Source organism: Primulina huaijiensis, chromosome 4 (assembly GCF_012295235.1).
Source record: "Primulina huaijiensis isolate GDHJ02 chromosome 4, ASM1229523v2, whole genome shotgun sequence".
NCBI classification, from domain to species: Eukaryota; Viridiplantae; Streptophyta; class Magnoliopsida; order Lamiales; family Gesneriaceae; genus Primulina; species Primulina huaijiensis.
The window spans coordinates 21812367-21828520 of NC_133309.1; the positions used below are offsets into that span (position 1 = coordinate 21812367).

General features: G+C 35.5%; 2 protein-coding genes across 4 annotated transcripts; one reads left to right on the top strand and one right to left on the bottom strand.

The window, feature by feature from the left end:
• The first annotated feature begins 4146 nt into the window (after window positions 1-4146).
• LOC140975409 (uncharacterized) lies at window positions 4147-9078 on the top strand. 2 transcript variants are annotated; one of them, XM_073439108.1, is made up of 16 exons: window positions 4147-4309; window positions 4577-5029; window positions 5382-5558; window positions 5646-5770; window positions 5865-6003; window positions 6300-6449; window positions 6539-6592; window positions 6707-6802; window positions 6915-6974; window positions 7067-7141; window positions 7212-7265; window positions 7363-7464; window positions 7567-8220; window positions 8357-8455; window positions 8588-8695; window positions 8841-9078. In XM_073439108.1, the coding sequence occupies exons 2-16, from the start codon at window positions 4625-4627 to the stop codon at window positions 8988-8990; spliced, it is 2448 nt and encodes an 815-aa protein (XP_073295209.1). In that variant the 5' UTR covers window positions 4147-4309; window positions 4577-4624; the 3' UTR covers window positions 8991-9078. The 2 variants fall into 2 exon arrangements, with proteins under 2 accessions (XP_073295209.1, XP_073295210.1); XM_073439109.1 differs by having other exon boundaries at window positions 4623-5029.
• A 1547-nt stretch (window positions 9079-10625) lies between these two features.
• Window positions 10626-15909, bottom strand: LOC140975410 (oxysterol-binding protein-related protein 1D). Of its 2 annotated transcripts, none has more exons than XM_073439110.1 (8): window positions 15014-15909; window positions 14087-14443; window positions 13731-13818; window positions 13138-13601; window positions 12482-12637; window positions 11956-12264; window positions 11242-11586; window positions 10626-11086 (listed from the first exon to the last, which is right to left on the bottom strand). In XM_073439110.1, exons 1-8 carry the CDS (start codon window positions 15545-15547, stop codon window positions 10913-10915), a joined length of 2427 nt encoding a protein of 808 aa, XP_073295211.1. In that variant the 5' UTR covers window positions 15548-15909; the 3' UTR covers window positions 10626-10912. The 2 variants fall into 2 exon arrangements, with proteins under 2 accessions (XP_073295211.1, XP_073295212.1); XM_073439111.1 differs by lacking the exon at window positions 15014-15909 and having other exon boundaries at window positions 14087-14244; window positions 14321-14443.
• Window positions 15910-16154: the final 245 nt, after the last annotated feature.

A 16154-nucleotide genomic window follows, 5' to 3' on the forward strand; every position in this document is an offset into this window, starting at 1 on the left:
TTTTCACCATCATGTATTTATGTCGGAATATCATTCTCTATTTTGTGATCATCGTATTTCTCTATACTTTTTCTTTTTCGAGGATTTTTTTATCCTTAAAACCGATTGACCTTCCACGCTTCAGGCATTTAATGACATCATGAGTGTCTTCAATTTGTTTCTTTGGAATCTCAATTCGAGCAGGGGAGTTTACAGCATGTATATATGATTTAGTTATCCCTTTTGTATATGCAAATGCATCTTGTATTTGATTTGATATTCTTTGCAAGTGCACAATTTGATGTACATCTTTTTCACATTGTTTAGTTCTTGGATCCAGATGTAACAATGATGATGTATACCATGTAATTTCTTTTTCGATATGTTTCTTTTCTCCCCCTAACATTGGGAAGATTTCCTCATTAAAATGACAATCAGCAAAACATGTTGTAAACACATCGCCTGTATGAGGCTCAATATATCGAATGATTATGGGCTATCATAACCAACATAAATTCCGCTTTTTCTTTGAGGTCCCATTTTTGTTCGTTGAGGCGGTGCAATAGGCACATATACCATACATCCAAAAATTCTCAAATGAGAAATATCTGGTTCTTTACCAAATGTAAGCTGCAATGCGGAGTATTTATGATATGCACTTGGTCTTATGCGAATTAATACAGCAGCATGTAAAATTGCATGTCCCCATATAGAAACACGGAGTTATGTTTTCATAATCATTGGTCTAGCAATCAGTTGTAGACGTTTAATCAATGATTCAGCTAATCCATTTTGTGTATGTACATGAGCAACATGATGCTCAACATTGATTCTCATTGACATACAATAATCATTGAAAGTCTGGGAAGTAAATTCATCAGCATTGTCAAGTCTAATTTTCTTGATTGTATGATCGGGAAATTGATTCTGTAATTTTATTATTTGAGCAAGTAATCTTGCAAATTCTACATTTCGGGTTGATAATAAACAAATATGTGACCATCTGCTGGAGGTATCGATCAATACCATAAAATATCTAAATGATCAACATGGCGGATGAATTGGTCCATAAATATCACCCTGAATACGTTCAAGAAACATATATGATTCAGTTTGGATTTTAGCTGGTGATGGTCTTAAAATAAGTTTTTCAAGTGAACATGCTTTGCATTGAAACTTATTATTTTGAAAGATCTTCAGGTCTTTCAGCGGATGACCATGTGTATTTCTATAATTCTTCGCATCATTGTTAAACCAAGATGTCCTAATCGATCATCCAAATTGATCAGTATTGAAGAATTATCAACTACCATGTTTGATTCAATTGGACTTATATATGTATAATGCAATCCAGTAGGGAGCATTGATAGTTTTTCAACTACATATTTTTTTCCTAATTTATATGTTGTAAGACACATATATTTCTCATTTTCTTCATTTATTGTCTGAGTATCATACCCATGGGAAGATATGTCATTAAAACTCAACAAATTTCTTTTCGATTGTAGTGAATACAAAGCATCATTTATCAGAAATTTTGTACCATTAGGTAACAAGAAATGTGCTTTACCACAACCTTTTATCAAGTCTGCAGGACCTGATATTGTATTCACCTTTGTTTTTGTTGGTTTTAGTTCCAAGAAATATCTTTTATCTCGAAGAATAGTGTGCGTTGTACCACTATTATGTATGCAAACATCCATGGGATTAGTTCCTTGTTTAGCTTTGTTCATAGCAGTTTCCATATTTGAACTTCAAAAAAAATATGCAATGATAAAAAATTACTGACAATACATATGTAATTTATTGAAAAATATAATGCATATCATAATTATACAATAAAACATTATCATATGAGTACATGAAAAAAAAATTATTTTACATTTACATTCCACCAATATATTGTTCATTTTTCAGAGAAATCGTTGAGAAAATCTGTAGCATCAATATTTTTCATTTCTATTCCACCAGCATATTGATCGTTTCCAGAGAAATCATTCAGAAAATCTGCAGCATCAAAATGAGTTGAATCACTCATACGGCCACTGTGTTTAGTGAAGTTAGTCTCTTTTTCTTTCCCCTTTATCGATTCTTTATAGAGCTTGCAAATGTGCTCGGGGGCTCGACAAATACGATACCAATGTCCAAGAGTGTCGTATCTAAAACAAGAAATTTCAAATCGTTTTGATTTTTGAGTGATTTTTATTAACACTCATATTCTCATTATGCCTTTTCAGTGGGTGGTTCGTGATGTCCTTTTGAGATAAGTTATAGAAATAACTATAACGATTATTTTCAAAACCACGACCGCGACCGCGACCACGACCACGACCACTTCCACGTCCACGACCTCGACCTCGACCTCGACCAAAACCTTGTCTCTGAATTTGATTTTGGTTTTCAAGTTTAAATTTATTTTCACTTACATCATTTATTTCTAGAAATGATGTTGATCCAGTGGGTCGGGACTGAATATTTCTCATTAACGGCTCATTGTTATTTTCCGCCACAAGAAGACATGCGATAAGTTCAGAATATCTCGCAAATCCACGCACTCTATATTGTTGCTGTAGAGTTGTATTTGATGTGTGAAACGTGGAAAATATTTTTTCAAGCATTTCTGATTCCATAACCTCATGTCCACAAAATTTTAATTGCGAGATTATTCGATACATCGACGAATTGTAATCACTGACTTTCTTAAAATCTTGGAATCTTAATATATTCCATTCATCACGGGCGGTTGGAAGTATAACTTCTCTTATATGTTCAAATCTTTCTTTTAATCCTTTTCACAAAGCCATGAGATCTTTTTCGATAAGATATTCACATTTTAAATCTTCATCAAGATGTCGCCGCAAAAATATTATAACTTTTGTTTTTTCTTGTGATGAAGATATACCATTTTCTTTAATGGTCTCACTTAGATCCAATTACTCAAGATGCGTTTCTACATCAAGAGTCCATGGAATATAATTTTTTCCTGTAATGTCGAGCGCAACAAATTCGATCTTTACCAAATTTGACATGGTGGTACTAGAAAAATAACAATGCATTTTATTAGTTAAGTTATAAATTTATTAAAATGGCAATACAAAGTAACGGATAAAATATAATTACAAGCATGCTTAAAAATAAAGAAAAAACGCGTGGCGGATATTCTCAGATAAACACAAGACTAGTGAGTATAATAACCATAATAATTATACAAAATAATTTTGAAATAACTATCTTCTTCTTCTTCGAAAATTTTGATGAAGAAAATTTTTAGGGGGAGGAAGAGTAAGTTTGGAGTGATTGAATGTGTTTGTGATGTCATATTTATAGTGTAAAAACTAGTCGTTTCTTACCGTTTATGACCGTTACAAAATAAAAAAAATAAATGTATGTATATGTAAAAATTTTATAGTAATAATATAATGTATATAATGTTAATCATATTTAAATAATTATGTATATCATATCACAATATTATAATGAGGTGTTAGAGACTCTTTTTATATAATACTGTGACATTATACAAATATATATATAATTATTATATAACACAATAAAAATATAGAAACAGTGAAATAATCACATCACGTTATTATAATGAGGTATCATAGACTCATTTTATATAATAACATGATATTATTCAAATATAAATATACAATAAATAAACAGTAATCACAATAAAATTATATAAGTAGTGTAATCACATCACGTTATTATAATGAGGTGTCATATACTCTTTTTATATAATAACATGATATTATACATTAAATATATATACAATAAAAATAAATAAACAGTAAAGTAAATACTCTTACTTTTGAATATTGTTACATTTTCCTTGTGTTTTGGAGCTTGGAAAAATATGGAAAACCGAACCTTCGAATATCGTGCTGATAACGTGTTAAAAGTAAAAATTTACGGTAAAAGGTAAAAATCTCAAAACTCTCAAAATATATCAAAATACACTTTATAAAATTTTCTCTCTACTCAATTGTGATTTTCTTCATAAATTGAGAGACCTATTTGTAGAATTTTTTTGAAAATAATCCAAAAATAAATACATCATTACATATATCATCACACACTATTTTCAACATTCAATTATTTCAAGTTTCAAATATTATGATTCATATTTTTCTATATTTTTATTTTTATTTATTTTAATTTAATACAATTTGGGGGTTCTCACTTCTAAATTCTCTCCTCTTCCGCAAGACCGCAACCAAACCCCAAGGGTTTGGCGGCAGCCGCCGCCGCCTCCTCTTCGACCTGCATCTCTTCAGTTTCTTCTTTCTGTAACCACTGAATTTCACACTGAAGGATTGAGAAAGCGGTATTTTTGGAATTCTTTCTTGTACTACGATTATTGTTCTTTTTTTTCGTTGATATGTAAGAAATTAGATGATGCTCATTAGATAGATAATATCCACAAAGTGGATGATGCTCACTGAGTATTCTAAATGGTTTGTAGTATATTTTCAAGTTTTGGATGTTATTTTTCTTTTGTTGGCTTTCATGGTTTTTATCCTAGTTGCTAGTGTAAATAATTGTGTGCCTTTTTTCCTATGCAATAACTCTTTTTCGATCTCCTGTTCTACAGGCCAGTTTTATAAAGTTCTCCTGCATTGTTCAAATTGTTGTTTTAGGGATGGATTCAATTTCGGAGCATGCCCAGGACTCAATATCGACTTCAGGACGAGTTTTGGAGAAGCTCAACCTACCGAACCTGCAAAGCAAAATGAAGTCTGACCCAGAAGGATATGGGTCAGAACTAACCTTGATTTACAATCAATTTAAGTCATCGCTTGAGCTCTTTGAGAGGCAAGCCGCCATGAATTTCACCTCACTGAGTGGAATCGGCAATGACCCAACAGTGGCAAAGGATTTAGGTGATCGGTCCATGTTTTTGGCCCATGTCGTTCAATTTTACCCTAAACAGATGTCTGGCTTTCCAAATGAGTTGTCCCAGTTTTTGAAATCGTCTGCACGATCACTGCCGTCTGGACTCAGAGTGAATGTGACACATGCTTTGATTTTGTTGATTAATCGTAAGGTACAGTTTTCTGTTTGTATATTTTTGGAGTGATGTCTGTTGAAAAATGGTTGTGCTTATTTCAAATTTTTATTTTTTCTTTTTAAGTTTAAGGGAATTTTGAGTTTTTAAGGGTTTCTGTAAATCTCGATTATATTATACCCTGATTTTTTTTTTTGGGGGGGGAGGGGGGGCAATAAGTTCATGGATTGTTATGCCTTGAAAAGCATTTGGCATAGAAATGGTTAATTTATTGTTGAGTGGAAGATATTAGATTTGTGTGCATCTACTGTATTAGGGCACTAGTTCAGATTCAATGTTTTCTTTGGTGTACCTTTAAATACCAGTTTGAAACTAATTTCTTTTGTATTAGATGATTGATATTTCAGAGACCCTTGACTTGTTCATGGAGCTACAAACTGTAGGCGATAGGGCATTAAAAAAACTGGCGTTCTCTCATGTTGTTCAGAGTATCAGGCGTATGAACTATAAGCATAAGAATGACCCCAAGAATCGGGCACTTCAGAATATTTTATATGGGATGCTGCAGGTATTTTATTTACTAGGTAAACTTATTGTTCTCATCTTAGTTATTTTTCTTTCCGTGTTTATAGAATGATATCTAATTGCACAACAGCAAGAGGAAGAAACAAAAGCAAAAGTGGCACTTGTTACCCTTTGTGAGCTTCATCGAAGGAAAGTCTGGTTAGATGATAGGACAGCGAATGCAATATGTATGGCATGTTTTCATGCTTCGTCAAGGTTAGAATTGATGTGGAATGTGGTCTGATTTTTTTCTGTGATGCAAACCACTTATTGCCATCCTAAAACTAGTGAGTATATTTGAACATGTCAGGATCATGACAGCTGCCTTGTCGTTTCTTCTTGATTTTGAGAAGATTGAAGATGTTGATGATAGCGATGATTCTAGCAGCGAAGATGATGCAACAACTCAAAAGTCACAAATCGTGCTGAATAAAGAGGCTCTTTACAAGGTTGGTTGCTCGATATATTTACTTTTAATATGACTCTGCGCACAACCTTAGAAACTAACCTCATGTTCAACTACTAGTTGTAAAATTATAAGGTTGATTAGCACATGATCCGATATGCTAATATTAGTATTTGCTCCACTTATCTCTCTTTTTCAAAGATATTAGAATAGACAGTTGGAAACATTTGTGGCCTTTCTACTTGCTTCGGTACAAATTTGAATAAAAAAAAAAGAAAACATCTATTTGTGTTTGCAATGCATTATTTACTGTCGGTTTTCTAATCCTTGAATATGTAGGCAAGCCATAAAGGCACCACATCTAGCAAAAAGAAAAAGAAAGCCAAACTGTTGCGAGTTGCTCGCAGCATGAAGAAGAAGCAGCGGCTATCATCTGAGAATAATAACTCAAACTACTACTCACCACTGAACCATTTGAAAGATGCACAGGTTTGTTCAATATCTTAGTCTATCGTTTTCTTTAGTTTGTTCTGGTATAGAGGGCAAAACTAAAGACCTGTAGCATATTTTGCATAAAGGGCTTTGTGGAAAAGCTGTTGTCACGCCTGCAAAATTGCAACGAACGGTTTGAGGTAATTGTTATTCAATATTTGATTGATTTTTAATTCTATTCATGCATTTAACTGTACGAAGTTTTACTGTTGTATAGTTCGATGATGTTTTCAATTTTCCTGATGTCACTGTAGATTAAGATGATTATGCTCAAAGTAACTGCCCGAACTATTGGCCTTCATCGGTTGATTTTGTTAAACTTCTACCCCTACCTTCAGAAATATATACAGGTGAAAATGCAATACTCTCCGGTGGTAACTGATTATGATTTTCTTAGCTAGGTCTACTTGTGGTGCATTTAAATTTTGTTTTTTGACAAGTCTTCTAATCATGCATTTGCAGCCTCATCAACGGGGTATCACAAGTTTACTTGCTGCTGCTATTCAGTCATGCCATGACATGGTATATTCATTTTTTGTTGAGTTTAATTATTATTAACCGAAATTCAATCTCCTTGTACTTTCTTTATTCTCTCATCTCATGTTTTGTGCTAGGTCCCACCAGATGCTGTTGAGCCATTGTTCAAGCAAGTAGTCAACCAATTTGTGCATGATAAATCGCGAACTGAGGTACCAATTTGTTTTTCTGTGGTTATTTCTTCTCTTGAAGATTCTTATTGACACAACTGTTTATTTCCAGGCCATCGCTATTGGGCTGAAAGTTGTTCGTGAAATATGTTTAAGGATGCCCTTGGTATACTCCTTGACAGTATTGAAGTGTGGTTTATCCCTCCTTACTGCTTATCAACAGAGTCTTACATCTTGCATTTGTTTCCTCTCTCTATTTTCAGCTGATGACTGAAGATTTGCTGCAAGACCTTGTGCTGTATAGAAAGTCGCATGAGAAAGCAGTTTCTTCAGCTTCTCGTTCCCTTCTATCTTTATTTAGAGAGGTGCATCGCAGTCAACACACACACACACCCTCTCTCTCTCTCTCTCTCTCGCACATGCACACACTCGCATTTTTCTCAGAATGTTGACAGTTTTTTTTGCAGCTTTTCCCGTCACTGTTGGCCAAAAAGGATAGAGGAAGGCTCACAGACCCAAAAGCCAGACCTAAAGCATATGGTGAAGTGAACATCGCTTGCGATATTCCAGATATTGAGTTGTTGGAGCAAGATGATGATAGTGATGAAAATGTGTATGACGACACCAATGCTAGCTCACTTGGTGAGGATTATGAAAACGACGGTGATGGTGGCCTTGTTAAAAATGATGATCATGGTGAATGTGAGAGTGCTTCTGAAAATGAATCTGCCCGTTCCAGTGATTCTGATTCTGAGAAGGATGATAGAAACGCTGATAATGATGAACTCGATTCTGAAGTGTCTGATGAAAACGATAATTACACAACTGGTGATGCTGATGATGGTGGTGATGAAGAAGACGAGGAGGATTCTGAAAGGGTGCCTGAGGCTTACAGTGGATTTCTAGAAATGGATACTGGTGGGAATGCTGATCATGTTCATGACAATGTATCAAAAACACGAAAGAGGAATTTCTCTGATTTTGAAGAACAATTAAATGTTGCTGATAAAAGTTTACGAGCTTTGAAGAAATTGGCTGGAGTGAAATCTGGAAATGCTCCCTCAGTCCCAAATGATGGGATTCTATCCAATGAGGACTTCCAAAGAATAAAAGAACTGAAGGTTTGGATTTCATTGCTGAAGGAAGAATGTATTAAAAATTTAAATATGTCGATTGTGCCTCGATGTTAATCTGTGAAAAGTCGTGAACACTTGTGTCATAGATTTTTGTAATTTCTTTTTTACCTTTGATTGATAGGCCAAGAAGGAGGCTCGAACTGCTTTGGCCCAGCATGGATTTAAGCTTCCTAGCTCTGATCAACTTAGCTTGAAGAGAGTTGATGCTGCTACACTTGAAGTAAGTTTCTTTTTTCCAAGGTTTCTTCTTTCTGGTCCTTTTTTTTTATATTTGAACCCTATATTATTTGTCAAATTTCTATTTTGATGTCACATACAATACATTCCTAATGCAACTGTTGTTGGATATCAGGCTAATATAAAGCAGAAATTAACCAAGCAAGAAAAACTGGCTTTAATAAGAGCAGGGAGGGAAGAAAGAGGGAAATACCAGGCCCGGACTGCTGTAAAACACAAAAAGGTGTCACAAATTATCATTCTGACTTTGCACTCTGTTTGGGTTTTTAATACGTTGGTTTTTCTATTAGGGTCAGTTTTTTGGGGATGTAACATCACAACTGATTTTTTTAACCTGTCCCTTGTGGTTTTATTTGCATTGTTTACAGACCGGTGGTTTAAGCAATCGGCAGAAGGAACACAAAAAAGCTATGCCCCTTGCAGCTAAGAGAGCCAAGGTTGCCAAATCTCGTCAAGAGAAGAAGAAACAGAAACATCTAGCTGGCAAACAATTCCGTGGGAGAAAAGCTTGGAAATGATCTGCATTTCTTTTTTCATTTCTTCAATTATCATCCATTTCCTCTTATCATACACTGCTATTTTACTTTTTGAAGTTCTTGGTTTTCTCGTAACACAATTAATATTCTTTTCTCGGAACTTTTGCTTATGCCTTTATGGAATTAATGCAAACATATTTTGTTTCTAAACAATGAATTGTTCTTTTGGAAAATCACTTGTCAACCATCCAAATATGAGCAGTCTCACACCCCGAATTGTACGATTGTTAATTCTCGCATTTAGCTTTGTACTTTTTGCATGTGTTTTTTCCCTTTCTTTTTGTAAATTAACTTTTTACATGTTTTTGCTGATAATTGGTATGTATATCTTTTTCAATAGTAAATGCTATTTTTTTTTTTAAAGCATGTTATTCACGTTTTTTCCATTTGAACTTCACCAGATACTGTTTCTGTGGTAATTTATGTTTCTTGTCTGATACTGCAAGTTTATATTCCTAGCAACACGATTTGTCAATCCGACACGATCCAAAACGAAAAAAATCAGGTTTGGGTTAGGGTTTCTTCGGTTCGGGTCGGGTTCGGGTTAGGTGGGTTCAGGTTAGTGTCAGATTACACGGGTTTCGGGTTGGGTCGCGGGTTGACCCGAAATTTTTTTTTTTGAAAATATTATCTATATATTTATATATTGTATATTTGAACAAAATTTATTGTATATTTATATGATAAATTTTCATCATTTAATATTTATTTTGTATATTTTTTAATTTTTTAACAATTGTTTATTTGATTTAGTAAATATATTTTTAATTTTTTACAATTAAACTTTCAAATTTAAATCGGAAATTTTGTTATTATGTGTTTAAATTAAAATATTATTATTATTTTTTCGAATTTTTTTCATTAATTTTTAAAAAAAATAAAAAAATTTGAGTTAGACGGCTTGAGTCGGGTTAGACGGGTTCGTATTCGGGTTGGGGGTTTTCGGGTTGGTTCGGGTTCGGGTTGAAAAAAATACGGGTTGACCCGAAACCCGACCCACAAGACCCGATTGACATCCCTACCTAGCTCCCGTGGTGGATTGGAGAAAAGTCCAGTTTTTTAAAATGTTTTTATTAAAAAGGCAAAATGAATATAAGCTTCTTCGAAGTGTTTTTAGTTCAATGGCTTTCTCAATAAAATGTACTCTTATTAGGATGGAAGAAAACATACAGGCTCAATTATGTATTAAATAAAATTTTTGTATTCCTCCTTTACATTTATTATATAAAACTTTAACATTTAGAACCATTTATGGATTTACTCATTGCACGTAGAATTTACTGAAATTTTTTTTAAATGAAATAGCGATTCAGTTTTCTTATCTTAATTTTTTTGTCTAACGATTAAAGAGTTATCGTGAGAGAATTTTTCATTTTTTATATAGATTTAACTATAACATCAGAGACGTCAAAAATAAAATAAATACTGACATTATATTGTGGTAACTATTCAAATATTAAAAAAAGTTTCCACTCAAAATTATATGAAAAAGAGTTCAACATACATATGTTACATGTTTGATCGATTAAAATTCTAACTCTATTCTTCTCAAAAAAAAAAAAAAAATCTTTCTTTAAGAGTAATCGAGCCATAAAACCATCAATTCTGGCTCATTAATTAGAACCAAGTTTTTTATTATATGGATTCATTGATTTCACAAGGGAAGAAAATCGTACAAGGTGGTACATGACCTTAGTTCTAACCCATCCGTTGTGCCATAGATGAAATTAAATTACAGGACACGCTAAAAAATTCTGACAGGATCCTGTGATCTTGAATGAGCTCTTCGAAATTTCTGATCTTGATATATTTCCTTTTCTTTTTAACCTTTTTTACCCTTCCGGATGATATCGGTTTTTCTTGGAAACCTTCGAACAATTCAAATGACAATGGGAACCAATAGTTCACTCTTCTGTTACACCAACAGGGAGATCACAGGGCTGCCGGAATATATCAGGGATGCCATCCCAATTCCGGGCTTCCCTTGCTTCCCAGTATCCACCCACATAGCGATAACAACCATCTTCGTCCCTTGCGAACCATTTTGGTTGCCAGCCTTTCTCTTGCATCTTCCTCGCCTACATGAAAAAATCATGACAATTTAATTTTAACTTGAGATAAAGCGAATGGGTTGGAACTGGGATCTCCAAAACAAAGTCAATGGAGTGTATATTGAAGTGAACTAAAGATGGAAGTAAGTTAAGGAGGGTCTATCTTGGTATCTAGCATGTACCTGTCTCTGCAATTGTTCAAGTCTAAGCTTCTCTGCATTTGCAAGCTCATATTCCCCATTCTCTAAATGTCTTTGGTCGGGTCGCAACCTCGAGTCTGTAAGCGGCAGCAGCTCCCTTAAACCATTTGTCAATTCATTCAAAGATATGGCAAATGGTGTGAGATTATATCTTGTCTTGGTCATAGACTTATCCCTTTCCCACAGCAACACCGTTTCAGTCATTGGATCGAAATCCTTTGGCTTGGTACTTGGATCTCCCATAACATAATACATTGCCTCATCCCACTTACCCAGCAACACAGCAACCTTCTCTCCGGTCCTATTGTCTTGCACAAAACCATGAACCTGCTCAATAAATTTGTTTACAAATCACTGTATCATTAACCATAAAACGACAGATTCAAAGACAGTGGAGAGAAATTATCCAAACATAAGTTCTCAATAACATGGGCTAAATTCAATGCAATGTATACATCTGCGAAGTGTGCAGTCATGGGATGACACATCTTTTCTACTGCTGATTTGATGTGCTTGGTTAGTACAGTTTAGGATGGAGTGAAAAAATAAAGGGATAGAGTCATTCCCATTTTAAGAGTGTTTTTCATTGCTTTTACATTTTGATGTGAAAGGGGATGTTAAAAGGGAATGCAAAGTCCAAGGGATTGGCCAGAACATTAGCTTCATTTCTTTATGCTTGACACTAGAAATATTTACCTGATGTGGATTTCGGTCTATGATAGACTGCTCCTTGAATTTAAGCTTGCAAGAATAATTTCCACTGCCTTTGATGCGCATGGTGCCATAGTGGTCACAGTAGATTTTACCAATTATGATGTTGTAAATAGAAGTAGTGACTTTGCTCCACTGAAATGTCTCACCGTCTTCAAACTGCAGCATCAATGTCCCCACGGGATCAAGCTGGATGGAACGACCCCAGAACTTTCCTTTAAGATTAGAATCTCCCCAAAACTTCCAACCTCTGCCTTCACAGTGACAAGCCACAATCATTGGATGATGACTCACCTGAAACACAGTACACATGCAATCGACAAAACTTTCTTAAACCTAGATTGGTGTAATCTGTTATGTCAATGGACAGTTAGAGAACGGCCCTTCCCTCCATTCAACATTTATAGTTGATTGTGACAACCAAAACAGGCATAAAAAACCCAATAATGACAGTGCTAAATAACAGAATAATCACTGATTAGAGGAAGTTTTTGTCGGAAGCAGAAGCAACCTTTTCAGAGAAGAATTTTAACCCCTTATCAGGATAGTCAGCCTCATAGGTTTCGCCAAGGAGAGGATTGAAAGGTTTGCATTGCCTGCCTTCAGTTGAGGCATAGCCCGACACTGCAAAAGCTGCTACATTTAAAATTCTCATCAAATCATTTCCCTGCAGAAGGAAAAAATTTCAGTCGTACATAAAGTTGACAAACCAATAGAATAGCTGTATGAAATAAATATTGGATTTCAAAACTAACACACTTTCAGGCCATATCTTAAAATACATTGCTTAGTATTTCTTAAACTGTCAAAAACATATTCAGTATTAATGTGTTATTTGTTATTACCTGTAACCTACTCACTGAACCAAGTCTATTTGTTCAGGCAACTCACTTAGTAAAGAATAGGCAGGATTTCACGTTGATGGCATGGTAACAATTTACGGTCACAAACCACAAGTACCACAAAGAGTAACAATTTTATATGACCATTTCAGATGCAAAAGGCTATAATATGGACAGAGGAGTTGAATTTCATCCGGCAGAAAATTCTTCAGAAATCAAAATATTACACCAAAATCAACAAAACAAAGTATATGCAGCTAAGAGGAGTAAATAATCATGCAAGGAAATTCCTTCACCAAAAACACAAGCGCAGATCGAACCTAACCTGTTTTCCCCATTCCAGTGCCTGGTCAACGAGATATGAATGTTCCAAATCTTCAAAGCATTTTTGCAATGAGGATAGAGGCTCATTGAAGTAAACAGGAAGGCATACACCTGACAAATCTTTGCCGATGTTATCCTTAATTATTGACCATAACCCAACTGGCTTCTCTTTCTCCTTCGGTTCTGGTAAATTATCCCTTCTCCTGACGTATGGAAATTCAATTTCCTTTGTTCCCATTCCAATTTCTCTTAAACGACCAGAAAAGTAAAAGTCTGTTTCACAAGGATAAACTGAATTCTCTCTACTTCGGTATGAAGAACTTCTTAGAGACTCTGCAGACAAAAAATCATTTGTGTCAAAAAAGATTCCTTCATCTTCATCTGTTTCAATATCTCCTCCATATCTACTTCCAATATCTGCATCTGAGTCACTTCCGCTGGCCTCTGACAAAACTGAATAGAAATCTGCAACAGTCAAACACAACAATAATTAGCTGATAGTACTTTCCACAAAAACAAATTTGGCGTGACAAATCATGTCGCAGTCATTGCAACACAACCAAACAATCTTGTTAGAATGAAAACTCAACTAACCGCTAAACCTTCTATTCCCTTGTCCACCGCAAGAATCCCGTCCCTTCGTCTCATCAACAACAGTTGTTTCCAATTCAATTTTCTCTGTCTGCAGAACAAAATAAGAGATACCAATTCCTTAAATGGTCTAAGAATGGGACAGTATCATTTTCAAGAGACATGTGCACCAATTTGTAACAAACAAAAAATAAATAGCCATTTGAGCTCTACAGGAAATCGATTAGTAATAAAATTCCAAATCCATAATATGTCCCATTAGAGTAATATCAAGTGAATTTCAATAACCATTCTAGATGAAAAGAGGAAAAATAATTTCCTAGAAAAATGAATCCAGAATCTCAGGATAAAGTATACACCTCCAGTCGCCTCAACGTATCCAGCAGCAATATATGTTTGAGTTGAAGGGTTCTTAACCGATTCTGAATCTCAGAAAGCTCACCCAGCATTATAGACTCACAATCTTTAACCACTGTCTCACTAATGCCATCCTGCATTAACCGTGCTCGCAGCTTATCTGTTGAAACAATGAATTCATCCGAACTTGCTAGGTCACTACTTGTCAATAGTCTAGGGAATTTATCTTTAGCAACCAGAAGTGCTTCAATCCATGAGGCTCTGTCTTCTTTTGATTCACATCGCAGATGAAGAGTTCTTGTCCCTGAGAATATGGAAAGCCTTTTGTCATCTGACTTGCTGGCCCGAACTGAAGAAACCTGCTCAAGATGATGGCTACTGTAAGTTTATGGAATCATCAAAGCTAAAATATGAACTTATAAAGTTGACAACAAATTCAAATTAAGTTTTCTCAACTTCAAACGCATTCTTTATCTTCATTTTCATGTTTACCCTCATACACCAGTCACTAACAGGTAAGAACCACATAATCCTAACAGTAAGAGACCAGACATAAAAACTTCAGTTGCCCGCACGGTAGAAACAGAGACTAGATAGTATCTCTGAGTTTTAGCATTAACCCACGAATTGCAACCGCAGTGCAACACCGAAATTCCTCTTGTCTACTTCTAGACCATAACTTCTGTGGGCAGAAAATCTCTTGTAAAATTACATCCCACAGATCGGCACTTCAAATTTTTAAATGCAGTGTTAACAAATAAGTTTTCACTTTTCCACAGTCCATCAACTGGTTCATTGTGTCATTGCCTTCTATGCACCATTTCATCATAATCATAAAAATACAAATGCACCACAAATCACAAATCAAAACCTCATGTCATCAATAAACAATAAAAAAACTAAGAAACAAACAAAAGAAATCAACTGACCTTCAAGTGTACTTCCCCGAATGGCTTCCACTGCTTCCCTGACCCAAACCCATTTCCGAAATTACCATTACAACTCCCACTACCAAGATTACACTTCCTAATGTACCTAAAACTCTCCGCCCCAATCACTTTTACACCATTCTCTCTTCCATTACCAACCACGATTTTATCCGGCCCATGAACTTTGTAATACGACAGAACACCATCTTCCAACACAAACCACCTAGCCCTCCACCCTTTCCCATAATTCACCCACTTATACAAAACCCCGACACAGCTCTTCGTTTCAACATTCTCATCGCATCTTTCCTTCGCCAAATCCACTGCTCCGCCACCTCCAACCGCAGCCAGAACATCATTCCCGATCGAAAAACTCCGCCTCGAGCTGTATCTCACCTGATTCACACCCGCATTGTTGCTACTATCATAAACAACAATATCATCGGAGACCAACTCCTGACTTAGGGTTTGAGGTCTCAACCCAGCTCGATCCTTCTCAACTGACACGGGAGCAATGCAGCAAAGCGGATTCATGCTTATCACCAATCAAAAGTGAGAAAACCAGCTCATAATTGACAATGCGACATACGCACCGATCCGCAAACCCCAGCGAGTCAGTTCCAGAAAATGTGTGCTCCGCAAACGAATTTTCTCACCCAATCGTAGATCGATCGATCAACGATTCCGAAGCTTCGGAGCAAATATTGCATAAGATTCCGGGAGAAACAATTGCAAGAGCAGATAAAAATGAGAATGCCGTACTACTATACATGTGCGAGCATAAACAACTATAGATACATGACGGTGTATGTATAGCTGCAGTTGAATTCGCGGATCGATTCACTAGCAAAATTAAATGACAGTGGACTGTGTTGGAGCCTGGAGGGGAGGGGGGGTGGTGGTGGCGTAGGTTAAGCGGAGTGTGCGTTGTTTTGTGGGGTTTAAATGCATGGCTAATGGCTCTTTGTTAGGCATAATGATTGCGGAGACAGCTAACGTGCGCAGTGTGGGAAGCGATCGCAAAGGTACTGATTGGAATTATGCTGGGTGGTAGGGGTGAAACGGTAATTATTGAAATGGTCAGGAAAAATGACAGAAATGGGTTTGCAGCCTCGACAAGGATCTTTTTCGTAAAAGTTGA